Raw genomic sequence first — 27,628 nt, 5'->3', positions numbered from 1 at the left:
ACTGCTAAGGAATACAAGAAAGAACTATGGAAGAAAACAATAAAGAGGAAAATTGCTGAGCAGATTGAAAGGGAGTTGGATGAGAAAGAAATGAGAAAGATGAGGCATCAAAGTGGACAAAGGTTTGAAAGGAAAAGTTATCTAAATAAAATGGGATTAAAGGAAGCTAGTGAAACGATGAGAAGGAGGCTTGAAATGATTGATGTTGGTAGTAACTTTGGAAGGAAGAGAACATGCAGGCTATGTGAGGAGAAAGAAAGCACTGAACACATGATAGCATGTAGAAGTACAACAGCTCCTGCCGAATAGACCTTTTCGCCTTTGCGTCCGCCATATTGAATTGTATGCAAAAATACAGGAACGAAAATGCCGTGGTTGGATTTAGTTGGAATGTATGCAAAACATATGCAAGTTTACACAAAGATTAAAAAGACAACAAAGCATCTTATAAATAAATATTATAATCATTAGAACAATAAAAGATGGAATTTCTTAATCCAAAAGGAAATATTTACAGAACAACAAAAGCCTTTTAGGAATTTGTTCTTAAAGACATTGCATATTCTGTTTTCATGCCATTAAGAAATTCCACGAAGACGGAGTACACACATCAAACTTTCAAAACACGCAAACTGAAAGCAGTAATTATGACGTCACACTTTATCAATGTTTTGATTTGATCATTTGGCGGCTCTATTCCCAGGAGAATAATTTGCCGTCAGCCGAATAAGGATATTTTTTTACCTTCGCGGGTGATTTTTCAGTTTGAGATTCTGTCTAATGTTATGGTCTTTTGAAGTGCTTGTTCTAAGAGATGAGTGAATATAATTGTTTTTAGTTTTCAAGAGAAGCAAATTTAATCTTTCTTCTACAAGATTACACTTTAATATAATGCCAATTATGCATCTAAGTTTTTATTTAATACTTTCTTTTTGCATATGTTTTGCATACTTTCTAAGGGAATTTCACCACGGCAATTCGGCAACCATAACTTTTGCATACAATTCAATATGGCGGACGCAAAGGCGAAAAGGTCTATTGACAGTAGCATGCTTGAAGGAAACGGACGATCTTAACATCATTAGACAAACAAATCAATTTCTAAATCTCCAAATAGAAAAAAGAGACAAAGAGGAAAAACTAAAAGAAACATTGTAAACAAATCAAAAGGAAAAAAAAAGAAAAAAAAGAAACAAATGTCTTGCACCTTATACGTGATTTAGCGGAAGAAGGTGCTTGTTGATGTAACACTGTCAACAAAGAGGACGATTATAAGATTCAAGATTCAAGATTCAAGAAAACAAAATTACTTTAGAGACGCCCGGTGGCGGCGGGTCGGGGTGGCTTCTTTGTACTTCGGCAAACTGGGTGGGTGACGAATGTACAATCATGGACAAAAAATTTGAGATAAAAGGGATTTCCCGGCGAAATTTTAAACATCACAAGTGATGTTCAAGGGCCTTAAACTACAGTTGGAAAGTAGAGTTTTAACTCTGAGTTTTAACATGAGACTTAAGATTTAAAAGCTCAAATTTGCTCCAATAAGGCTTGGAATATAGCCTAGAAGCCATCGAACCCCTCTAAAATCGAAATATCCAATGCAAGAAATTGCAAGAAATTGGAAGTGCTATAATAGCAATTCTTGCCCGAACTTTAAATTCTGAAAAATGTTAAAATACACTAAAATGTCAATATATTATTATATTTCGACCATGATTGTATGTGCAAGGATAATGGTCCCTTTTCAGCCTCGAAAGTCTCCCGCCCACAGGGGCGTATAACAAACCATAAAACAGCAAATGAGTCTCTGACGTCCCAAATGCTCTCTAAGGGGATATGGTGACAACCTGATCTGGTTGTCCATCTTACTAAAACAAACATTCAAAATCGTGTTGCTTTTTTTAACAAGAAAGCGAAAGCGACTGGGTTCTATCTAATGTTCATGTGTATGATGATGGGGTTTTGATTTTGGTGCGATTGTTCAGTTTTAGCTAATTACCACGTTCAAAAGCTCATTTAATATTCATCCCAAAAAAATCTGGATGACACTGCGATCTTTAGAGAAATGTTTAAAAATAGGGGAAATCCAAAGTCTATTTTTGTAAAAAGTTCTGTAAAAGTTCTTAAAACGACCCCATTCTTTGGGTGAATAATGCCCTGGTATGTATAATTTTAACACAAAACTTTTTTTTAAGACAGTTGTTCAAAATCGGATAATTTTGGAAATGTTTACTTTCAGCTCCCTCAATATCCCGCAACATCCCGCGTGAGCTCCCTCAAAATCGGAATTGGAATTATTCCCGATTGGAAAGGAGTAGAACTTTGAAATTTTCACTGTATATATACTCGCTTTTTAGCTCTTCATCAGATAAAGGAAAAATCATGTCTTTAGACATCATCGATTTTTCTTTATGACCAAAATTGAACATTTTTGAATCCGATTAAAGATCGCCGTGTGAAAGAGTTCAAAGTTATCTGGTACTCGATGTAGAAATTTTCTTCCGACACGCTAAAGCTCTGAAGGTCGGGAAAATTTTAACATCTGGAACCTTTGGGTTACCATTTTTCATTTTACTGTAAGGTTTCTCAGGCAGCAGAGATTTTCATGCTAAATTCAGTCGGGTGCAACCGATAGTCAAGCAAAAAGTGTAAGGACAGCTAGACACGACTGTGATGCGGTACATCAAACGATGACTACTATAGGTCTCCGATGGTGATATTGGCCCGCTCCTTCAGAGCTTTAGCGTGGGCGGCCGCCAATACACCATCGGAATATCAGATAAAGTTCAAAGCGGTACGCTAACAACCTGTGCGCGGAGTATCATAATCTGCTCAAAACTTACATAAATTCCGTCGATTACGGAATTTCAGTCTCGATTTTTTTCATTTGACTGGTTCAGTCTTTACTAAAGATCCTCGATGTTTTCAATGGTTTTGGTCTCGCTGAAATATAAGCTGAAGAGAAACGCGAGCGCGTCTCTCATCTAATCTCATTGTAAATTTGAATACTGCGCAATATACTGACTTTTTTTGGTGATCAAAGAAAAATGTCGATCTTTCCTTTTATTGATGTATACCTAGTGAAGGATTGAATGAAGTTGTATTTTATAGATTTTTTTCTATGATGTCATCAAAATGTGGCAAAATTTACATTTTTTAGAAAATTTTCAATTCCATGCTTCATTTCTTCTTTTTTTTCATTCGAAAAAACTAAAAGCATTTATCTAAAAGGGTGGAACCTCATGTGGACATTCTGGAGTGCCTTTTTTCTTGTTTTGTGTCCCGAGGAGTTGACTCAGCAGCCCCTCAGCAGCTAGATTAGACAATTGAAGGCAAATTTTATCCAATTGAAAGATTTTATTGAAGTACGAGGACAACGAGAAGTCCTTTCATGATCTTTGTGAGAGGAGCTAGAGAATATTTGTGGTTTTCATAACAAAGTTTTATACATACAAATGTAATATGACATATGATGAAACCCTTTCGCTTCACTAGATTTCAATGAGTTGAAAGTTTGTGATATAAGGTAGAGAAAATGTTACAAGGTTTATATTTGTCGGTGATTATTTTTAAGCGTGTTTGTATGTTGTATAATTTATTTAATCGTGCTGAACGGATTTATTGATAACTCCGTAATTAGTTATTACCAGGGATCGGGAATTGAAACAAATTTTATTAATCATTAATGCAAGCATAAATACTATCACTAAAGTCTTGAGATATGATTTCTTCTTATTTTTACTGATAGCAAAATAAATAGCATTGTTTGGGCTTGGAGTCGAAATTTCCCATCTCTAAATAAGTCCATGCATTCACCAAAGTGACTACTTCTCTTTAGTGCTTATGGGAAAAAGACTCAAATACCAGCAAGTGATAACAAAACAAAAAGCGTGCCATGGTACGACCTATACCAGTCCAGCTTCGTCAAGAACAACTCCAGCGACCATTGACGCTATATTTCAACGATACTTATACGCATGCGATTCGCTCGGAAGCATCTAATGTCGATCTCGGATTTAAACAAACCGATAAAAAGAAACCAAGTAATTCACTAGATTCGAAAAGTGGTTCCCACAATTCACTGGATACGAAAAAGGATGGTGCAACACCAAAGAAGTCAAAAATAAGATTATTTAATTTCATGACGTCATCATTGAGTAAGAGTCGAAATAAACTACAGACTTTTCAAGAGGAAGGTGTATAAAATCTGTTTAGTATATCGAGTAAAGTGTTTTCTTGTAACATTCCGTGATTCTTGTAGCACGTTCCGTTTTCATTTAAATCCACGATGAGAGGCAACCTGGTACCCAGTCACTTTTTGGTTCTATTAATGGACTTGACACATAGGTGTAAAAAAGCGACTGAAGGCACAGGGTTCGAGTTTGAATGGAGAGAGCTTTTTCCTCTAATCATTCTAGTCCTATTGAAAATGTTTACGTATCTTGTATTGATGAAGGCAGTGTTGCTTAAATCATTGCTCTCACAACGAAAAATGTGACAAAATCCAGGGATATGGGCTCTTGCAAACAGTATAACATGGCTGTCTCGATTCTACCTCTTTCTAAAAGTTTATGTAACAGTTTCATAATATAATAGAAATGTCAACTATTTTTGCCACCGCAGGAAGCCTAGAGCTTCCGAGAATGGCATTCATAGCTTCACGCATAAGGAAGTTGGGCAAACATCTCATAATTTTGCGCGCGTTTTTCAGTATTTTAGTTCCAGTTAAATGGTGTACCGGTAACATTATTAGCTTGACTGTATTTCTATTGTTTTATCATCATTAAAAACACTTTTCCGGATTTGTTTTGATCTGATTACCCATTTTCAAAGCTCTATATGTCTTTTTTTATTACCTCAGGGAGTCGAATAAAGGGAAATTCCTTTTTTGTTGGGAAATTTCCTATTTAAACCCCGGGGGGGGGGTACTAGGGTTGGCAAATGAGGGGTATGTGCGGACGGGACCTCCGAAAACCGACCCTTAGAGAGACTGATTTTTGCTGAAAAGGTGACCCTTAGAGAGACTTTTTGAAATTTTTTTTCGATTTTTGAAAAAATTCATACCCTTAGAGAGACTTTATTACGATTTTGCCCCCCCGGGTTTAAACCACAAGTAGTTATTAACCGCTCTGAGCAACGCAAATTAGAAATTTTTATCCTTTCAAAAACTTGTCGTTGGGTTGGACTATTGCAGTAAAATGGCAGTTTAGTATAGAAGCGTTTAGTATGCTATAAACAAACCATAATATACCACTATTTTGGTAATAAAAGAGACGAAAAAAAAAAAACAGATAAATAACTTTACCTTATCTCTATAAGAAGATATCTATGAGATGGACACAAATTGCTGATATTTGTAGAATAAATTTTGCTTCAGATGAGATGCCATTCTAACAGAAGTAACGGCTATCAGTAACATTTCTTTCCAAATTCAACAATTTATTTGATCGTTCTTCTGCGGTGGCACTTTAATGAAAATTATGGCTAGTTTAGATACACACGGTGCTTTGAGCTTGCTATTGAGTGCCTGTCACTGCGAGTAATATTTGGTAAACCTCCACCAGCACTAGTCTTTCATAATTTTCAAGCTTGCTCGGGTACAATAGAGGAGCAAAATTAGCAAAGGGAAATCATAATTTTCAAATTATAGTTAGGAAATCTTGAAATGCTGCAATTTTCAAATGATGATAAAAATTAAGAAAAGCATCGTATTACATATATAATGGCTAATTATAGAATAAAATCAGGCTCTGGCGATTCTCAGGTATTCAAAAATGACATCGTGCCTTATTGAGATGTAACTCAAGAACTATGATATTATTGTAAAATATTATATTTATTTATCTTATACTAGAAAGTATTGTTTATCACCATAAAAATTAATAAATACAAAAAAATATTTGATTAACTAAATTTACACTTTCTTCATACTAGATCCCATCCGTGAAACCGAGGGCGAATTTGGTAGCGAACTCATATCCAGTGAGCAAAAATCGTCCTGTCCCATCAAGTTTAAACGTAATCCTAATGTTTTTGAGATAATTCTCTTAAAAGCATCTCTGAATTGTTTATTTGAAAAGGAATATATGAAGGGGTTGATCATGGTATTGACTGCTGGTAGTATTTCCACAAAAGCGTAATAGATGAAAAGAAAGACACCTTTGTCGAGTTTCAAGAAATAATTACTGTCAATCTGTATGATCACATTGATCACGTATAAAGGTAACCAACAAATCACGTATGCTAAAAACACAATAGCAACTGATTTCGTTGCTCGCAACTCACGATTAAGTCTTCGTCTTCTTCGTTTTTTATTTTTGTCTGTTGTCCCTGGTGATCCATTATTGTTCGGGTTAAGTAAGACAACAGTGACACTTGTTGCCTCGATTGCCTTGATTTGCTTCAACGCAACCATGAGAATTGTTATATAGCTCGAAGTGATGATGATTAAGACAGTAATATATATCCCAAAAGAGGAGGCTGCGTAGAAATTATAATTGACATTTGCACAAACAGGTTTTGTAGTGATGCTTATCATGGAACCATTGTTATCCCATCTAAAGATACCAAGAAAACTCCACAACATAGCAAATGACCAGACACCAGCAATCATGCGTTTTGCAGCACGCCCTGTCATACGCTCAGTGTAAATGAAAGGGAATTTGATAGCGATAAACCTAGAATGGGAAAGAGAAGAATTGTTAGTAGGAGTACTGTAAAGTGAATAAGTGTTCATAACCTCTTTGGGAAAATTAATTACTCAGGCTACTAGTTTCCCTGTTACACTAGGCCCAAAAATTTTTTTATAAACAGTGGGCCAATACAGAAGATAGGAGGCAAAAAAGGGAGAACATTTTGGATCAAGAAAGACATGTTAGCCTCTTTTTTAGGTTCGGTTCGCACATACCTTTCTTACCTTGGTAGTTGATATACAAATTCTAGGACAAGATCAAGTTGGTTTATTGACGTGAAGTTGTTTTCGAACATGATAAATACGACTAAAGTAAACTTACCTATCAAGAGCGATCAAAAGAAGGTTGAGGATGCTTGCCACATTAACGATGGCGTCTGAGATGATCATGACATAACATGCTGGCACTGCATGGCAAAACCGATTTCCATTCAAACGTGTAGTGATACGAAATGGAAGTAGAAAGACAGCAAAACAGAAATCTGAACAAGCTGAAACCAAAGGTAAAAGAATATAAGAATGTTATTGCTAATTCAGAGCCTGCAAAGCCTTAAAATGTTTTTTGAATGTTCTTAATTTTTTGGCCTCAAAACCTTGTGCTTCTATACTTTATCCTTAAAATGACGTGTAGTCTTAAGCTTTTTCTAAAACCACCATAGAAGGCCTTCGAGTATTTTCTTTAAGGATAGCCTGTTTTTTTATTCTTTTAATTTCAAAGACCTTTGTTCTGTTTCAAATAGGCAAACGCAATAATTTAGTGTTTCTCCCATGGAAATGAAATGTAAAACATTCAGAAAGAAATTCAACTAAATAGAAAAGCGGAAAGATTGGAAAATATTACTCGAGGGAAGGGGACAAATAACCCTTTGAAACTTAATTTGCGAAGTTGGGAAATTAAAAAACTTACCCAAACTTGCAATAAAATAGAAGGTGACTCTTTTCTTCAACGATCTGGACATTATAATTGAGAGTACGGTCAACAAGTTGCCCACCACACTGGATAACATTATAATGGCAATAAAAATACAGTATAAAATCATCTCTACTTGAATATCGCCAACCGATTCACAGCTCCCCTGCAACTGTCTGTTCTGATTGGTTAGGTTTGTCATGTTCGCACTACTATTCTGTAAAAGTATTGATGCATATGTACTGTAAGGTGATGCCGTAGTCCAATTATATACCGATGTCTTGATAGACGTTTCCATTATCCTGGCGTTATGTCTATGTTATGGTTACTTTATTGGTTTACTAAAAGGGAAGAAAAAATATCGTGTTTATGAATGGTAACAAACCCATAAATCTAAATGAATCAAGATATTTTGTTTCGGCATTTTCAATGTTTGACACAGTGACAAAATAGATTAGATTTAAGATTATTCGTCAGAGATGTTGATACGTGATATTAACTTGGATGCATCATATATTGATGCTCGTTCAAATCAAGCCCTTCATCTCAGGTTTAAGTACAGCTGACGCTCAATAAATCGATTTTCAAGAAGAGCTTGATTTTGATCGAATAAGGGAACGTATTGAATAGTACAGTGTCGTTTATGAGAGTTTCTTGTTGAAGGTGGCTTTCAATATCAACGACTAATAGAAGAGTTATCGAATAGAAAAATGTCGAATTAGAGAACACCAACTGTAGTATCAACAGATAGCCCGCAAGTGACGTCAACATTTACTTCGATACAGTGGGCGAAGTGAATCAGCCTGGTCAACCTATCGACTGCCGACCACAAGAACACTCTTAGTATCAAGGTGTCAAAATGGCGGTTCGCGACTTTCAAATGACCATAACTTATGATGCAGGGCAATAAGAGTCTGGGAGAGTCAAACTACCGATCAAAGTCTAAGGGTTACCGGTAGCAAAGTATTATAGTATCATATTTTAACATAATCGAAATCACTTTATTCTAAAAAAACACCCCTGTATCACAGGGACTGTTACACTTTCAATTTACCAAATATTTTACTGTAGCTTTCCAATGGCTTATATCCATCTAGATAACTTATTTTTCTTATCCCGTCAGTTCAAACTGCTCAAAAATTCTGAAAAATACCTAGTTCGCAATTTTTAGTTGAATTGACTGAAAAACGAGTATTTTGAAAATATACCAAAAGGCCACAAACTCTAATTGCTGTTAGAGTAAAAAATAACATTGTTTTAAAAGTATTTTTAGAATCGTAGATTTTTTCTTCATTTTTGCGAAATGCAGTCGTGGGAGGTTGCGAGAAGATGAAAGACATAAAATTTATTTGCATAAGAACATGAGGCTGAAAGTTATCCAAAAACTTAAGAATAAATTAAGAAAAATTTGATTCTTTTGAATGCGAAAGAAAGCAGTTTACGAAGAATCAATAGAACCAGCGGCTGACTAAAAGTTATTATGAAATTTAGTCTTTAACATGGGGCCGCAGGGGGGGGGTACTAGACCCGAATTTCCAATTTTGTCCATTTTTTTGACGTTTTTGCCACCCTTAGAGAGGCTATTTCTCCAAAATATCAGCCAAAATTTTCAAATTTTCAAATTTCAAGAATTTATGACCCTTTCAGGATTGCTTTTTAATGGTTTTCGGACCCCTTTGAGGGTCTCAGTGAGTACCCCCCCGGAACATGGGTTTTTGCTGCTGGCCTGTAGTTTCTTCTCAAGATAACCTAATACATCCATACTTTCTCTTGGGACAGAATCTATCCAAAGAGAGGGTCATTTATGGGATGAAAAGTTGTAATTGGAGAATCATGCGTGTAAAAATTCAATTAAAAATTGTTCGTAATTAAAAACTTTTCTCAGGAGGAGGCGCGAGTAAAGAAAGCTAAGAGAGTTCAAGTTACTTATTATTCATGTAATCAACATATTGGAAACGAAAAATATCTTCTTTCAAAAAAGACCCATCACCCATCAAGAGGCGTCATTACAAAGAAAGATTTTGCGATTTTTCAAGAATAAATGAAATTTTGTTAGGAAAACGAAGAAATCTTGCTCTGAGATTAGTATCGGTTTTCTAGGCAGGTGTCTCTATACTGTTTTTATTTCTTCAACTTGCAGACAGGCGAAGACAAAAAGTTTCCCTACTTTATACTTCTACTTAGTGCAAAATTTTAAAGATTTAAATTTGATAAATTTCAAACGAATCTTCTGTTTGTTGACGGTAAATATTTTTTGAGAGAAATCAAAAAATATATATAGAAATCCGTCAAGAATGATTGATTCAAAGAAAGAAATCTTAAGAAAATCCTTATTCCAGGAAAAAAGTAAAGATAAGAAAGTCTTAAGAATTTACGCCCATTTCGAAAATTTGTCGCAATTCAAATTCTGTTAGTACCCACAATGCTCTATTGAGAGACACTGAGATATAGTTCGAATCCTTAAATGTAATTCATTCCTCAAATTCTATTTAAGGGCTACGAGAAGGGCTGGACCTAAACTAATCAAATTTGAGAAGTTATATAATTCTATTTTTTCATTTTTGATAATTCAGAAATTGTTTTGGAATTTTAGTACAATGGATTTTAAGAGCCTATAATTTTACCGTCTGCCGATATTTGAGATTCCAAAAAGCTTTGAACACGAATTATTCAACTAACTTAACATTTTCAATTCGCGGTTGAATTAGTATATACGTTTACTGTAAGAGTCCACCTTCGACGACTAGCAAAGATAAGCTCCGGTGGTGGGGGGGGGGAGCATTAAAAAAGTTTACCATCTCTAGTTCACGAGAAAACCAGACAATGAATTCTTTCAAACCTCATCTACAATAAAAAAAATACACCCCTGTCTCTGTGACAAAATGGAGCTTTAATATACAACGGGTGACCATAAAACTTAGTGGAGAAAGAGGAAAGTGCACATCATCAAAAAATTTAATATCTTTGGGTGAAAAGGATCGGAAAAATCTCGTGCCCAAAATCAAAGCCCGACATTGACTAACCAGATGCATATAAAAATCTTTCAGTGTCAAACATATAAACCAAACAAAATCAGCCAATGTATGTCACATCAAGCTTCAAGTCAAAAATGTATTTTCGCCAAGTTTTGAATGGAAATCAGAAACTCAAAATCAGAAATCAGAAACAATGGCCCATCTTTACATAATATGTCAAAAATTTCTTTTGAAAAATTGACAAAAAAATTAGGGTTGAATATATGTGATAAAAATAATTCGCAAACTAAGTTAAAAGCATTTTGATAAAGAGAGGCAATAAATGAACAACGAATGGTTGTGATAAGTGACTTAATGCCGGGATGAGAAAAAGTGATGTTTCAAATATAACTGACATTATGACATGAGAATTTACTTCGAATTAAAAGAGCTTCCTACATTCTCATTACGTCACTTCTGAAGTAAAGTTTCTCGATGTCATACGAAATTCATTTTTAAATGGAATTCATAATACTTAACTCCAGGAGTCAACAATTGAGCGCGTTAGATTTCAAAGGAAAATCTCAGAATATCTGTAAGGTAAGATAAGGAGAGTTAGAAATATAGAATTGTATTACTCAGAAGTAAGCTAATCTTATCATTTTAAGGATCTTTAAACTTTGACGCCGCTTTTATGAAAGAATGTACAGTGTACGAGAAATACGCATTCTACAAACGTTCCGTGATGATCATCTTCGAGTAGATTATGAGAGGACTTCACTGTAGGTGTACAAGATACCTCTATATCACGTGATCTACTTTCAATATTGATTCAAAATTTGAATAGAGTTATTAGGCCAGTTGGCGGACGGTTTGGTATACGGGCCAACTTCTCAACTAGTCAAAAACCGATGCACTGTTTTCACGTTATTCATACCCATTACCTGGTCTAGAGCACCTTCCTGTGCACACATAACATGTTTACAACAATAACCCTAGGCAGCATCCACGCAACGTTCAAAGTCTACAAAGAATTTAAGATAGATGTAGTTAACAAGGATGTATTATGATAAGTCCTAATAAAAAAATATGACTTACAACATTCGAAATCAATGTTTGAAATCCCCATCATAGCTACCAAATGACATATTCAGTTTTTCAATCTTTTACTCTACCTTCCTAAAGCAACTACTCGTGCGGCACAGATAACTACACCGATCTGGTACCTGGTACCTCTCTTTAACTTATGCGTTAACTGTCGGTCACTTCATATACTTATATAAGGTTAAAAGTTTTACTATAGCGAGATAGTAAAAAGGAACCAGTGAGCAACAATCTGGTTAATCGTACCGGCGATTTTCATTGTAGCCGCCTTCTTGCATTGTCTATAAAAATATAACAGGAGTTTTTTAAAAGTCTCTTTCAAGTTTCCCTCACTCTTGATCTTAACCATATTTGTTTATCTTAACATTGCAGAGTATTTACGCGCCTACAGATTACTGGATAAGCAGAAACTTAGAGTTTGTGATCAATAAACTCTTTCTACTTGAAGTTTTTTAAAATTCTTCTCAAGATTTTAAGAGATTTATTTCTCAGCAGTTTTTTTTCTCTAGATTTACAGTCGGCTTTTAAGGGATAAGGGATATCTTGCTAACGGCAATTTATGTCTTACTGCAAGTTTATCACAAGACCATTGAATTGAACCCTCCCATTTAATAATATTCTGAGATCTTATCATACCTACTTTTCTGTCATATATTAGCAAAAAAGATAAAATATGTGTGGCTTGCGAAATTATCAAAACTGTCATTACACGAAATCAACGGAAGACAATGAACTAATGCACTAAGAGAAGAAATGTGGTGTTTTGTTTTATATCAACAGTGTTGTGGAGCAATCACCTTCAATGCTCCACAACACCTTCTATATTTTTACACAGATTGTAAAGAAAAAGAAACTAATATCAAGCATTTATGCCTTTAGCTTATAAACGTTGGAAATTTATCACAAAAGTCATAAAGGTATTTACCCGCCCAGTTACAACGAAAAAATATGAACAGATTTAATTGCAATTAAAGGCTCAGATTCGGATGTACACCATGGAAGGAACGTATAAACCATACACCTAACAACCCTTAAAAGCATGAAGAGACTTGATTCAAAAACGACCGTACTTGCGGCCAAAAATTAGGATTTGAGATTGGAACCTTACAGTGCAAAGAAAACTTAGCACTTTCTTGAAAGCTATTGAACATTTTAGAATTTTACACACTCAGAGTGAAATTTTTCTCATCTTTGATAATTTTGAACCTTAGAGTTCACTTTGGGAAGCTTGGAAAAAGTAACCCCCCCCCCTGGGGTTAAAGTTTACCTAAAGGGATTGACGTAAAAATTTCTAAACTGATTTCCTGACACTGACACACAATTTGGAGTCACGCTGTAAGGGCTAATGAATGTATTTGCCTCACAACCCACAAAGCAATAAGCCAATGCTTAGGAGTTCTTACTTATAATAAAAAGCTTCAAAGGATGATATGACTAATTACTTACTAAAATTCAAAATACATTTTAAGATTGAAACTATCTATAGCTACCACAATGAATTCATTTCTAACTATGATTTACATAGGCCTACATACTCTGACCATGTTAAGGTGTTCCAAATCAAGAAACTAGGCTGTGCGATTTAGAAAAGCCATATTTATTGTGAAACTATGACTTGAAAGAATAGAATCAAATAAAAATATCAACTTACCTATAAATTTACATAGATTTGCAATATTGCAGAATAAATATTTAGCGAGAAGTTTTCAACTGTAATTGGATATTTTTGTACGTCAATATCAAATATTAATTGAATATTTGTGACTTTTGAGATATTCTTCAATTTTCAGATAAAGAGCTCTTACAGAAAAGCTCTGGGTCTTATCAGGGCATACACCAGAAATGTGAAACGGGTAATTATGATCAATTCCCACCCTAAGACAGTATTTTTGGTTTGTAAATCGACAAGGCCAGACACGATTTCGAGTTTACTCTCCATATGTAATTGAGACCATATCACACTCAAGTGGAAATGAAATAACCATATTATTGAGCTTATATGGAAAATCGTGGAAAATAATTGATTGATACAACCCGTTTTAAATTTCATTTGATGAAATCTAACCCTGCGTGATCTTGTTCTTCATACAACTCTCACCTCGATAAAACAAACATTGCAAAACCTCGTTTGTATGATATGGTACCAAGGTCTTTTCACCATTCCTCTGTTCTTTTAGATTTCAAAGCATCATGTAGATAACATACAAAAAGATTTCAGTCGTCTCTTTCCAATTCAAATCTCTGTACTTCGAATCTTTCTGAAACTTGAACTAAAAAGTTTGACCCTTCAGCTGGAAAGTTGTATGAAATACCGAATTATTCTCTAATTCGAAGAAGATCCTCTGTGCCTTGAATATCGAATTAGAGAGAGAGTCAGAGTCAGAGTCTGTATCAGATATGTAGTCAGTCGAGCCTCCTACCCGGAAAATTGCACCTTCATCACAAAACTTTCATACTTTAACTGTCTCTACCACGAAATTTGATGTGATTTTACAATATGTGTGGTGGATTTTTTCAACAAAAATTCAAATTCTAGAAATTTCAAGGTATTAAATTTAATATTTTTTTCTCCCCATAACTGTAAACAATAAATCTTCCTGTCTTTCCTTCCAGATTTTTATCAAATAAATATAAATTTTTTCTTAGAATTAAATGCCGACTTAGTTAAGTTTATTTAGACTAGTTTTTCCCAAAAGTCTCCGACTCTCCCCTCTTCTTGATTTTTTATATCAAAGAAACATTTCAAAAATAGAAACATGAAAGTATCCATGTCAGCAGCAGCTACTGAGATCGTTTGACATGTTTTCATAAATTTTCAGTTCGTTTTTGTATTCAATAAAAAGGTTCCATTTGTTTAACAACTAAATTATTAAGAGAGTTCAGCCTGAATTCCGGTAGGTACAAACAAATCTATCCAAAAATAAATCTTAATTTAGCTCTAGAAATGTATAAAACCTAGGAGAAGCGCCCCGAAATTCCATCCCCTCAACAACAAAAAATTGATATCATGGAACAATGTAAATAATTTGATTTAAAAATTAATTAGATATTGTACAAGCTGCAAATATCTAATTTAAATAAATTTTAGGCCTACCACCACTCCTCTTTTTCTCTTCTCATCTTTTTGATTCTCTCGTTTATCATGGTTTCCGCCATCCCCAAGTCCAACCTTTTTATAACTTTACTTTTCTCAGCTCTCTTGTCTTATGTTTTAAATCTACAGAACATCAAACGCTGATAAAATGAACGTAGCTACGGTGCACAAAGTTTAATCCTCAGTCGGGTCACACCAAAGACTTCGTATCTATTAGTCCATTAGTAAATTGTGTAAATGATACTTGATACCTTCTAAGCAATTGAGAGAAGAATCAAGGATAAGAAAAGCAGTCTAGGGAGAAAGAATGAGCCTTCTGGTGGATGAAGAGCCTTCTGGTCACCTCCGACTGTGGCACTAGCAGAATGTAAACATTGCGTGAACCACATTTATTCGTTATCACAACTAGTAAAAAATAATAATATCCATCTCAGCAGCTCCATAAAATCCGAAAAACTGTGCTACTGCTAAACATTATTTGCTACAGTTTGGGTGTAACTGCTGCCTCTCGTTGAAAAAACTCAAATCTAATCATAAACCAAAGAATGCTGTCATGTCATGCCATGTTATGTAAAAAAAATTCCCTTAAAAAAAGACGGAGGAGGAAAGCTAGGGCCTCATTTTCCATAATCTATCCCTTCTTGATCGCATAAAACAGAATCATCAAACAAAAAAAGAAAGTTGTAAGATCTAAAAAAACATTTTTTAAGAAAGAGAGAGAAAGAGAGGACTGAACGCGAACAAAATAGTTGATGTTCGAGTTTATCTCAGTTGCTGATCACGTTAATAGACGGACATTTAGGTGATTAGTCTTGCTAATACTTTGCTTATTTTCGAATATATAATACAGCTATTTCTTTCTTTAATGTTCATCCTTAGGAATATTACATATTACTTTTTGTACACCAACGGTGAAAATTTGTTCTTTCTTTCCATTTAAAACAATGATTTTTTTTCATTCATTTTTCGTCCCTTGTGAAGTTTTCTTCTTCACCTTTTCACGTATAGTTTCTTGTTGAAATTCCATCCTTAATTCTTCTCTTGATTTGAACGAGTGAAGGTATAACTGTTCATCAACGGTCAGCCCTTTTGAATTTTTCTCTAATCAATTTTTTATATACACGACGATAGTTAGTTACGAAAAATTTCTTTTTGCCCATGTTGTATTTTTGCTTTCCCCATTCAAATTCCAGAGAGTTGCATTCAGATGTCACATGTCTCCACAAAAAGAGCAAACATTCAAGAACCAGGGGTAAAATCAAAACACCTTTTTTATAAGGATATCCAAAATGTTCTTAAAAAGGTTCTTATTTTCACGTAATTTCATGAGTATCTATATACGAGTGTTTTAGACAATCTAATATTTACTGAATAGTAAATAATATTATCAAAATTAAAATATTAAAATCATTAAAATATTGAGCACAGTTTGCAAGAAAAATATATTTTTGCTTTCAAAAGTTTAGCTTTAAAGCACTCTACTGAGTCTGATGTTTTAATCTCAGTGGGCAGTCTATTTCCAAGCCTGTCCTGTCCGATAATTGAGGGAGTTCAAGCAAACTGCATTTTTTGGTAGTGGAAGTTTAATTTGAGCGCCTCTTCTGAGTTTTGGAGCATGTGGGGAATCCACATCCTCATCCTCGTTCTCAGTATCACGCTGGATGATTTCAAAATGGTTCCAGCCCAATTTATTTCCAATATTGTTGACTCTCTTATAAACTTCCACTAGCATGAGTTGGAGATTTTGAGTATGAATGGACACACAATTTCCTTCGACCAGAAGCTCATCATAATCAAGATGGAGAAGATTTTGCTTAGCCCTAAGGGCTCTGTAATGAGCTTCAGTCAAAAGATTATGGGCCATCTTACTGCAAAACATCCAAATTAGAAATGAAATAAGATAATAAGATAATAGAACAATAAGATATGAAACTCAATGCGCCAAAAAAAGAGAACAGCTGAAACTCCACTAAATTCACCGATTCTTAGAAAAAAGTGGTAGGAAATAATTATAGAGAGAAAATTATCCACATACCCATAAGTTGGCACTCCTGTATCACTGATCTTGCGTTGCTTAAGGCATGTCTCAAAATGCCAGTTCGACAAGTATTTTTTTACGAAATTTATAAAAAGGGGCAAAAAATTCATATTCATGAAAAGTGATTTCTGAATTCTCAGTCCCTCATTTTTGCGCCTAGTAGTTTATGGCATTTTGGGACATACCATAGCATAAGAATGAATAAGAAGATTACAAGAATCCGATTTCTTTGATCTCTTGGAATGACAGCCAAATCCTCACTGACAAAAAAAAAAAACTCACTTCGCAAATGTCTTTTTAACTCAAAACTCTGTAACTCGAATGTCTCCTTAACTCGAACAAATTTTATGGGCCTTTCAGTAAACAATGCCTTATAAACCTTAATCCTAACTCGAAATTTCCCCACCTCATACAAATTAGCGTTCCCCGTGCGTGTTCGAGTTATGGAGACACCACTGTAAAACGAAGAATTACAATATACAGCTCAAACTTCGTTGAAAGTTTGCCTCCACTATGAGCAAATGGAAGAAAGGTTTTTCCTTTAATTTTAGAAAGAAGACTGATTATCTACAATGAAGGATAATTATCTGTCTTTGTTGATTAATTTTCGCATAGCCTTAGAATCCCAAAAATCCTTCCCCCTAAAATAAAATGTTTTCAAAAATAAATTATAACTTAAAGAAAAGGATTATCATTTCGGCGCAAATAAATTAGATCGGCGTAAAAAGAACTAGATATATAATGAAGACCCTTTCCTTTGAAACTGATATATGAAATCCAATGTTGAAAAAATATCACAGGAAAATAATGGAATAAAAACGGAATTGTTAATTAACCCTAGTTAACATGTAGCAAATTAACAACATTTTTTCACGCAAGGTCTTTCTTGAACGTCAACTGGATGTATTAACAGCGTTCTTTAAAAATCTTTTGATGGGTGTATCATATCCCGTTCTTCCTTTTACATTCAAAAGTACCAACACCGAAATCAGTTTACACAACGTTTTTAAGGAGCCAGGAAAATTTTTTTCACGTCCTTCAAAGCATCAAAGAAATCTCACAATTCCAAAGACAATCATAATCCACATTTGGAAGAGTTTTAAAATGTTGAAAGGAGATATCTTTAAGCAACAAATTTCCTCTAATAAACCCCATAGTGTGATTTAAGGTGTGGTACCTATATTGCATGATAGTATAAAAAGGTGGCATATAAAGGAACGGCATTTTTTATACGCAGGATACTACAGTGGTTCGTCCTAAAACTGCTGAAAATGGAATTATTTCCATTATAACAATGTTACAAAGATTTATACCGTCGGTAAAACAGATCACGAGAGAGTGTAGAAAATATATCAAGTATTTGTAAATGTTTTTAACTAACTGTATGCTGTGGTTACACCCCTTCTCACAGACCCACTGAGAACCCTTTTCACTGGAAAAATTGGCCAAAATATAAGTGGAAGATTATACTCAAATTTTTGTCCCCGCTGAAAATAATCAGATAAGCGAATCCTCACTGCAAAATATTGTGCTTCCCCACTGAATTTTCTGGCTAGAAAACAATGGAATTCAAATCCCAGCCATAAAAACATTGGAAATAGCAATCCCCATCGAGTTTTGGTCCGTTATTTTTACCCTCACTGGCTGATAAAATCCCACCGGGTCTGTAAGAAGAGGGTTTATAGTAGGAGGGTTTCAGATTGATACCCAGTTCCGCAATTCCCTCAATTTTCACCGATTTCAGTCAAACCGTCCAAGAGAGGAATCAAAATTCCGCCCACTTAAAATTTCTTTGAAATTCAAGTTTTTTGTCAAAAATCCGGGAATTTTGAATATCTTTTGTCAAACCCAAAATTCCGCAAAACTTTTAGTTAAATTCTGCTTTTCCGTACAAAGAGTGTCCAATTTCGCATCTCCAATATAGGCCCCAATTTCCGAAATTTCGTCAAAGTTCTTGGAATTCTTGGAATTCCGCCACTCCATTCGAAAAGAGGACTGATTCTGCTCCTCCGCCAACCACGAAACCTCCAAAATAGTAAAACACTCAGTTTTAATCTCAAACATCTGATTGTTGCAATATTGATTTACCTGGATGCAGCCATATTTGAGAAAGCAACAAGTCAGGAAAAGACACAGAAAAATTGCGAAACGTCTGTTTACGTATGTCAGCCTTTCTCAGTTGCCAAAACAAAGGTACAAAAACCCATTGAGTTTCAAGCCGAAGGCTAGAGGTGAATCTTTAACCTTTCCATCCCTGTCTCAGTACCCCGGTGGAACCTTTTCCCTCAGTGGGGATGAAAATTTCTATCGAAATCCCAATGGGGATAGAAAACCTATTGTTTCCAGTTCAAAAATTCCAGTGGGGATGGTTTTGGAGTCCAATTTTTTCCATTCAATTTTCAATGGGGATAGAATCATAGGGAAATTTCCCAGTGGGGTTGAAAATGTAGGGTATTTTTACCACCGGGACGATTTTTGGCCTATTTTTCCACCGGGGAGGGGGGTCCACCGGGTCTGTGACACAGGGGTGTATTTTCAATCCAGTGTTCGTGTAAAACCTAAACATTTTGAATGGAGAAATAAATTGCTTCATTTCCCATCCGAGAGCTTCCTCTCCAGACCTTCAAGGCTTGAAACTCCATGCATAGACCAACTATTTCTGTTGTTTCACTGTCCAAAGCTTATGTAACATACTGTAACGCAAGCAAGTCAAAAAATCTTTCGAAGAAATTACAAAAACCCAAATAAGCATATTATATTTTGATATAAGATAAAAATCAGAACGTGGGTCAAGAAGTCGTAATCAGATTCAAAGTCAAAAATATCAAAAAAATGGGTTTCAATATATTGTATTATTATTCTTTATGATTATTTGGACTTATCCTTTCCAAATATTCCTATCAAGTCAAGTAAACAAAGGAAAAAGCTTTAGTATACTAAAAACTTTTAAAACCTACTGTCGCCTTTCGAGAAAAACAGAAAGATAGGACTTTTTATATTCAGGGAAAATACTATTTACTTTTCCAAGGTTAGATTTAGACATACATTGTTGAAACTTTAATAACCCGATAAATAGAATTTGTGTATAGGGGGGGGGGTTCGAAATACCGTTTTCCCGTCAAAATTTTGCTGAATCCCGCAGTCCCGAAAATTGAAAAAAATAATAACACCATCACACCGGTTTGTAGAGGTTAAAATACCGACCACACAATGACAAAAAATAAGGCTAGATATACTGTCACCGTCTGATTTTAAAATACCGTTTTCCCGTCTCTTTTTTCGTCACACCGTAAAAGTACAACCCCCTTGTCCCAGGGGGGGCAGCTGGGCAAAAGGACCGACGGGTATGTGCGGGTCCTAAGGGTACCTTTTCCAATATGTTTAAAATGCACTGTAAGGGTCGGAAAAACTAGAGATGCACTGTAAGGGTAGAAATTTCAGAAAATTCTTGAAAAATCTAGATATTTTGACCAAAAATGCTAGAATTTTGACCATTTTTTGCAAGAAAAAGATCGAAAATTTGAGGGAAAATGCACTCTAAGGGTATAATTTTCACTGATTTAGCTGCACTGTAAGGGTGCAATTTTAAAAGCCAATTTTTGGCCTACACATACCGTCAGTCCGCAAACCCAGTGCCCCCCCCGGGCCCCTTGTATACAGTATGTGTAATTCAGCGACGGAAACGGTTAGCTTCTGATTTATCTAGATCCTGATTGACTGCATACTCGATTTTGCGGAGCAAATCACTTCAGTCACTTCGCCGTCTTCAAAAATGCTATTTTAGGTTTGATCGGGTCGTACGAGATTTCGGTATTGCAAAATCGACTCCATGATTCCCCTAATCTTACAAAATCTACTATTCTGCATATCTAGACAATAAAGCCTTTACCTAGAAAAACCGTTGCTACTTTCAACCATCCAATCATAATAATGTTTTTTCACAATCGAATTCCAATGCATATCCCACAAACACAAAAAACAAATTATCAAACAAAATGAAAAATGTTTTTACGTAGATATTTATTTCACGCCATTTCTTCACAATGAAGAAAGTAAAACATTTTGAGAAACTGTCCCAGTATGTTTTTCTTATTTATGGCCTAATTCAATGCATGGTGTGATATTTGTACTAACATGAATGTTGAAATAAAATACTAGGGGACTAAAACACAAAAAATATGTGATGAATTAAGAAAAGTTTCCCTTTTTTTCTCGTCCTTGTTTTATTTAGCAAACATGTTAGATTTAGATATATCGAAAAAATAAACTTTAATTCTCTCCCTCCCTTCTTTTCTATCTATCCCACCCTTCATAAAAATATGGGAACCCACAAGAACCCTTTGCTACAATCACAATTAGATTAATTAAGTTCGCAGTTTTAAGCATGTCTTACTAGTATACAAAAATGATCAAAAATGTGTAGACGCTAATGCTTAAACTTTAAAATTTCCTCAATTTGCAAACCTTTCTCTATATCCGCAGAACTCAAAATTTACCTTCTGATAGGACATCACATTGTCTCTCGGATCATTTGTCTGAAAAAAACGTCCGGAAAAAGATCTCACCATCAGAATCTTCTCTCCACATCCAAAATTTCTTACAAAAAATCATTATCCCTAACAATGGGATATTGCACCTTTCCACAAATAAGGAAATTTTATTCCTAAATGAAGAATATTCTATTGAGATTCTATTCTCAATATTTAGTTTTCCCATTAAAGTACAACTTCTAACCAATCACTTTACAATCACCTTTACTCCACTGTCTACTTTCACCAAACAAAGCAAACCAGCTTAATCCAGTTTTGGAGTGAATTGCAAAAAACTTTTATTAGTTAGATTGTGCGTATGTTATACAGTGGAAAAAAATCTCCCATTAGCCAAATGTTTCATGTCCCTCTTACATTTGGATTCTATTTACTGTACTAGCAATAACCAAATTACAGCCAAAGAAAAGCCTAGAGGTTCTGTGAATATAAACATGGTTGTCAACTTTCAAACCCACTACCCATTTGGTAAAATAACGTGGAGCACACACAAGGTACAGTTGGCGCTCTCTAATTCAATTTTCATCGGAAAAGAGAGCGTCAAATTTTCCCATAAAAACCTTTTTATTCAAGTGAATACCTTGCCTACCAAACTAATAATTCATACCAAATAAAGGAAAAGTTCTTTTTCCTACGCATTTCTCCGTTCGTCTCCCACACAAAACGCTTGACCATAAAGTTGTGATTAGTTCAAAACCTCATTTTCCTAGTTTGCTATCTTGCAAACCCCTGACCTCCAAAGAACTCTAAGCAGTGTGCTTCCAATCTGTGATTGCATAAACCACGAAGAGATGAAACATTGGAAAACGGAATCAGATGACACTTACGTCAAGGTCCCGGGGGGGGGGGTACTACCATTGTCGACCGACGGGGGTGCTCCGCTGAGTTTCGAAAAATGGACCCTACGTGGGACTCGAAATTTGCGAAAAAAGTGACCCTGAATGGGACTGAAATTCCAAAATTTTCTCAAATTTTCTACTTTTTCCCCAAATTATCTAAAAAATAGGCACCCTACGAGGGACTAATTTTTATATTTTGGTGTTTTTGCGACCCTACCTGGGACTCGTGGAGGTTAAAAAAGGTACCCTGACCAGCGGAGCATCCCCGTAACCCATTTTGCCCTAGTACCCCCCCCCCCCGGGGTCAAGGTAGACCAAAAGCTCTTAGAAGGCGACCATTTCTTATTTTAGAAAATTCATAACACGTTGGGCTTCCGACTAAGTGGAAAACAACGTGACTCTATAGATTTCTTACCGAGTTAGCAATCCCAAATTCACAGATTAGTTCTTCCAAAACTTTGCTTGTTACAGCACACCATTACCTCCATGAGCACACGATACAAGCTTCCTCTACGCGTAAATATTAAATGAGAGTGGATTGATATTGGCAAAATATATATTTGCAAATTAATTATATTCGATTATAAGTAAATATGAAACCTGAAATACCCAAGGGTATTTGCACAAAACTTATTAGAAAATTGCATAATAACTTTCCGTGATAGTCGAGCACATTGCATGATAGCTAGGTGCACGCATCTCCTCTGATATGCTTTGATATAGGGGGATTGTTATATAATTTTTGCGTAGTTTGGTAATTTTTCTGCAGACTTTTGTAATTTTGCGCACTTTTGCAATTTCAGAAAAAGATCGAACATTTTTTATTCAATATTTTTTCCGGATTCGTCTTCTTTGTGATTGACCTTTGTCAAGTATACTTAAAAAGCTTTTTAAAAAGCACTTCACTTTATTTTTATATGATGTATTACTTGATTATTATCCTGAAAAAGTCATAAATAAGCCGAATTTACAATGAAGAGTTAGTCCGAGCTGTCCCAAGTTTTCCCTAAACAGATACGTTTTTGATATTTTTTGATTGACTGTGTTGTTTATTTCGCTTTTCAGTAACTAAAATCAGCGTCTTTTTGAAGCTTTGTTGGTTCATTAAAGAGCTTTGCCGAAAAAAGTAATGCCGAGTTATAACTCTTTCAACTCAAATTTGAAATAACTTATCTTAAGTGGTTGAATGAATTGCAAAATGGTCATTCGTTTTCTTGAAATGAGTATTGATACTGATTAACCCGATATAATTAAAAATATGAGTTAATCCGAGCTGTTCCGAGTTGTTCTGAAAGCTTTGTATTTGGGATGAGATTTTCTAAAGGCTGATTTGTTTATTTGGCTCCCTGGCACTTTAAAATTGACTGAAATGTTAATTTTCGTTGAGAAATTTAATGATAAAACCCAAAAACGTCATGCCGAGTTATAGCTCTTTAAAAAAAAGTTAATTCATTTTGTAAAAAAGACCGTTGAAACTAATTATGCCACATTTTACAAAGTTTAACTCTGCTACAACAAATCTTTAGGATTTCTATCTACTATTTTAGGTAGATTTTTTGTCAAAATTACAAAAGTGCGCAGCCACTTGATTACAAATGTGTGCAAAAAAATACAAAAGTGCGCAGAAATTACAAAACTGCGCAAAAATTACAGAACTGTGCAAAAATTACAAAACTGCGCATAACAGGGATGCTAATCGAGAACCTCTGACAGCATTAAGTAGGCAGTAGTGTTCCCACAAAACAAAAATAAGCAGTCCACTTAAATCTGAATGTGAATTTAACGTTCTTCAAAGATTTTCTAGAAATTGAGAAATTATTATATTGAAAATATTAGAAAGCGAAATTAGAAATCTTTCATTCGATGGTTTAAATTGATGCGACCTTACACGCCTTGCAAAAAACATTGGAATAACAATCACATTGGTGCAAAAGCTGCAACAGCAAAAGCAACAATATTAAATCTGGTAAAATATACTTTTGTATTCAGTCTAGACATGTTAACTTTAACTCTTAACTCACCATTATTTTTGTCTTTCCCAATTCTGTCTCAGATGTCTTTTTTATAGCTACTGTAGATATTTTCTCCAGCCAAGATTTGCAAAGAGGACGGCGAAAAACATATTGACTAATCCTCCAGTAAAAATATGATTTGACAAAGAAAGTCAGATATCCGTCAAAAATCTCCCCCTTTAATCTCCGAAAAACGGCCCTCTAAGCTCTGCATGTCTTTGTTTTGGAACTTGTAAAACCTTTACTAAGAAGCTTTCTGCAGACAGATGGTGATGTGGGTTGCGAAAAAAACCAAAACAAAATTGTTGACACGTTTTGAGTTTGCGAAAGACTAATACGGTTGTGATATCATAAAAATGTATCAAAATGTCGTTAATTTTTCAAAAATTTGCGTAGACAATGATTGAAGACTGACCAAGTAGTGCACGACACGATGGAGTTTGTTCGGTCGCGTTTTCTTAACCTTCATTGTATACTACAACTTACAGTAGCAACCCTAAAGGGATAACCAGCTATTTTTTACATTGAGATATTTATGTTACAGAATTGGAATTTCTGTAGTCTACCATGCTAGTTGCTAATTCAGACGTAGAAAATATGCAAAATATATTTGAGAGGGAAATTGTAGTGTAGCTTAGTATTTATGAGAAGAAAACTCGCTTACACAATATTTTGAAAATAGCTGGTAACCTCTTTAAGGTGGGGTTTGTAGGGGTTCGAAAGACCGTTTTCCCGTCAAAATGTTTGCTGAATCCCGGAATCCCGAAAATTGAAAAAAATAAAAACACCGTCACACCGGTTTGTACAGGTTCAAATACCGGCATAATGACAAAAAATAAAGGCTAAATACCGTCACCGTCTGATCTTAAAATACCGTTTTCCCGTCTTTTTTTCGTCAAATCCCGTAATACCGTACTAAAAAAGGGCCAATCCCGTCACACCATAAAAGTACAAAACCCCCCTTTAAGGGTAGAATATATATATACGCTTTATGCTATAGATCATTTCACCTTACTACTCAAGGAGACTAAATATTAAACTGAAATACCTCAAACAAAAAAAGCCTCACGAATATTAAAGCAAATTGTAATGATAGCCAAATTCTTTTAGATTACAGAGAAGAGTATTTGAATAATTTAGTTTCATAGTTTTTACGGCGCCATTTTTAACCTCATTGTTTTGGAATTAAGTGAAAAAGGGAACCCGAATTTTCAATAAAAATGAAAATAAAAACGATGAATTTTCCGAAATGATTTCTTTTGCATTTTCACATGACGGTAGAACTTAAATCAGAGCAAATTCACACCTAACTATTTCATCTATACTTGAAAACTGATTTAACGTTCAAAAACGTTCTTCATTTTTTGATCCTATAGTAAGTAAATAAAGTGAAATCTGCAACCGCACCGCACTCGGAGGTGACCCGAAGACTGTTTTTCGACAGCCAGCTACCCTTAAGGGCTCTGACCATAGTCCAAAAATTGATTTTGGTATTTGAACATAAAAGTTACATTTCAGGTTCCTTAACACTTTTAACAAAGAATTGCCTTTATAAATTGCTTTTTAATCGAATCCCTTAAGAGTAATTAAGAATTTAATTGCAAAAATGACGTTATGAACTTTAAAAAGATGTTAATAATATGTTGCATCACCCTCCTTTACAAAAAGTGCTTAGTTTTAATGGGTAATTAACTTTTTTGTTTCAAAATTTCTTTACACTGTCCGCAAAGAATTGAACTATTTTAAATTTTGCGGAAAATTTTTCTAAAAAGATGTGTCAAAAGTTATGACTGCTTTTTTAAGCAAAATCCAGATGAAAAATTGATGAAAAACCACTATTTTGAAGATTTCGAGACAAAGAAGCATTTACAAAAATTTTCCGCAAAAATTTTTATTGTTCGGTAAAAGATACACCATCTACTGCGAAAAAATTTTCAAAATGTTTTTTCTTCGCCGAAACTAAGCTCTTCAAAGTTGAAATACTCTTCCTCGCAAAAGTCTTCATTTTCTTCTTCATCAAATTTTTTCAATGCAATTTTTGAATTTTCAGATTCAGGAATAGTTTGTCTAACAGAAAATGTATAACATGCCATAGTTTTGTTGGTTACATCAGTCAGAAAACACATTTTAAACACGGCAATTATGAAAAATTCACTATGGTCAGAGCCCTTAATCACTCTCTTAAATTGCTTAACACCGTAACCATATGATTGAGCACTGCGGGCGTATTCTATACCTTTCCCATATCAATGATTATATTTTTGAATACTTCCCTGAGAAGCTATGGTTATCAACCAGATTAACAACAGTCGATTTTTCAACACTGTATGTCACTCAGACAAAAAAGTGTACGAGGACTGCCACTAGGCATGGCTCAAAATATTGAACAGGGTACAAAATTTGCCTACCAGAGTATACATTCTATCTCAATTTTGTTTTTTGTATCATATGATACTTTTGAGCACCAGCACCATCGATCGTTAAAATCGGGGAGATGATAGGAAACGCTACCAGCCCATTTTTTTTGGTTTTTCATTTACATTAGCTATCCAAGACGGTTTTTTGGCAGGCTTCCTGTCAGTTCTTAAGATGAAAGAAAGGTATATTTATTACCTGTTTCGAAAGAAAAGTTTACTTACTGTAATGTAATATAAAGAGATTTTTCCAGCCTCTAGTTTATATCAACAACAGGTGACAAAAACACATGATGCAGCGTCTCTGCACTCTGCGAAAAATGCAGTTTTCAATTTACATTATCTAAGGCCGTAATTTTTATACAAGCTCGATGAGAAAATGCTAAGCAAAGCTGTTATAAGTTAGGTATCATCACTTGGTATTACATGAAAGAGGCTTAAAATATTTCTTCGCATTAAACATGAAAACGTCATTCCCATATTACGTCGATACGAACACAGCAAGATTTCATTGTTAAAGGACTTAAAAGGTTGAAATTTTGGACCATAAAGATTAAGGGACTTTTAAAGCTATCCAACGGTTTAAGTATATACAGATCTAAAGTAAAGCCTGATTGTAAACCCGACTTCAATTTACGATTTAAATACGTAAAATTAATTCCTTATCAGAAAAAAATAGCCAAGTTAGTGTTATTCTGTAGCTTATACTGCTTGCCAACTTGTGAGGTACACAGTCAGTTAATCCGGCGTGAATGGTAGATCCTATCCCCAAAATGGGTTATTGGCGGCCCTGGGTTAATCTAAGTGTTTGTTAAATTACAATAAAAACTGTACCGTGAGCATCATAATTTAGCTTCTCTACACTCCTGTCTCACAGCCCCGGTGGAACTTTTTGCCTCAGTGGGGATAAAAATTCCAATTTAAATCCCAATGGGGATAGAAATTCTATTATTCCAAAATTCCAGTGGGGATTGTTTTGAAGTGCAATTTTTGAACATTGATGTTAGAATGGGAAATCGAAGTCA

General features: G+C 34.8%; 1 protein-coding gene and 1 long non-coding RNA gene across 2 annotated transcripts; one reads left to right on the top strand and one right to left on the bottom strand.

Moving 5' to 3' along the window:
• The first annotated feature begins 3,481 nt into the window (after positions 1–3,481).
• On the top strand, positions 3,482–4,228 carry LOC136821195 (uncharacterized). The gene is made up of 2 exons (XR_010848704.1): positions 3,482–3,526; positions 3,839–4,228. It is a non-coding gene; the product is annotated as an uncharacterized lncRNA (long non-coding RNA).
• A 1,589-nt stretch (positions 4,229–5,817) lies between these two features.
• LOC136821188 (adenosine receptor A2b-like) lies at positions 5,818–22,674 on the bottom strand. The gene is made up of 4 exons (XM_067077423.1): positions 22,593–22,674; positions 7,599–7,942; positions 7,014–7,182; positions 5,818–6,677 (listed from the first exon to the last, which is right to left on the bottom strand). Exons 2-4 carry the CDS (start codon positions 7,897–7,899, stop codon positions 5,915–5,917), a joined length of 1,233 nt encoding a protein of 410 aa, XP_066933524.1. The 5' UTR covers positions 7,900–7,942; positions 22,593–22,674; the 3' UTR covers positions 5,818–5,914.
• Between the last annotated feature and the right edge of the window lie 4,954 nt (positions 22,675–27,628).

This window comes from Clytia hemisphaerica, unplaced genomic scaffold, assembly GCF_902728285.1.
Source record: "Clytia hemisphaerica strain Z4C2 unplaced genomic scaffold, Clytia hemisphaerica genome assembly, whole genome shotgun sequence".
In the NCBI taxonomy this organism is placed as follows: domain Eukaryota; kingdom Metazoa; phylum Cnidaria; class Hydrozoa; order Leptothecata; family Clytiidae; genus Clytia; species Clytia hemisphaerica.
This window is presented reverse-complemented; position numbering and strand designations above follow the sequence as displayed.

Bases quoted from the DNA above. Each gene is read 5' to 3' on its own strand.
- LOC136821188 (XM_067077423.1), bottom strand. From the start codon at position 7,899: ATGGAAACGTCTATCAAGACATCGGTATATAATTGGACTACGGCATCA. The intron at 7,183-7,598 runs GTAAGTTTTTTA...CTTTGGTTTCAG, and splicing joins CTATTTTATTGCAAGTTTGG to CTTGTTCAGATTTCTGTTTT. The intron at 6,678-7,013 runs GTAAGTTTACTT...TTCCCATTCTAG, and splicing joins CTTTTGATCGCTCTTGATAG to GTTTATCGCTATCAAATTCC.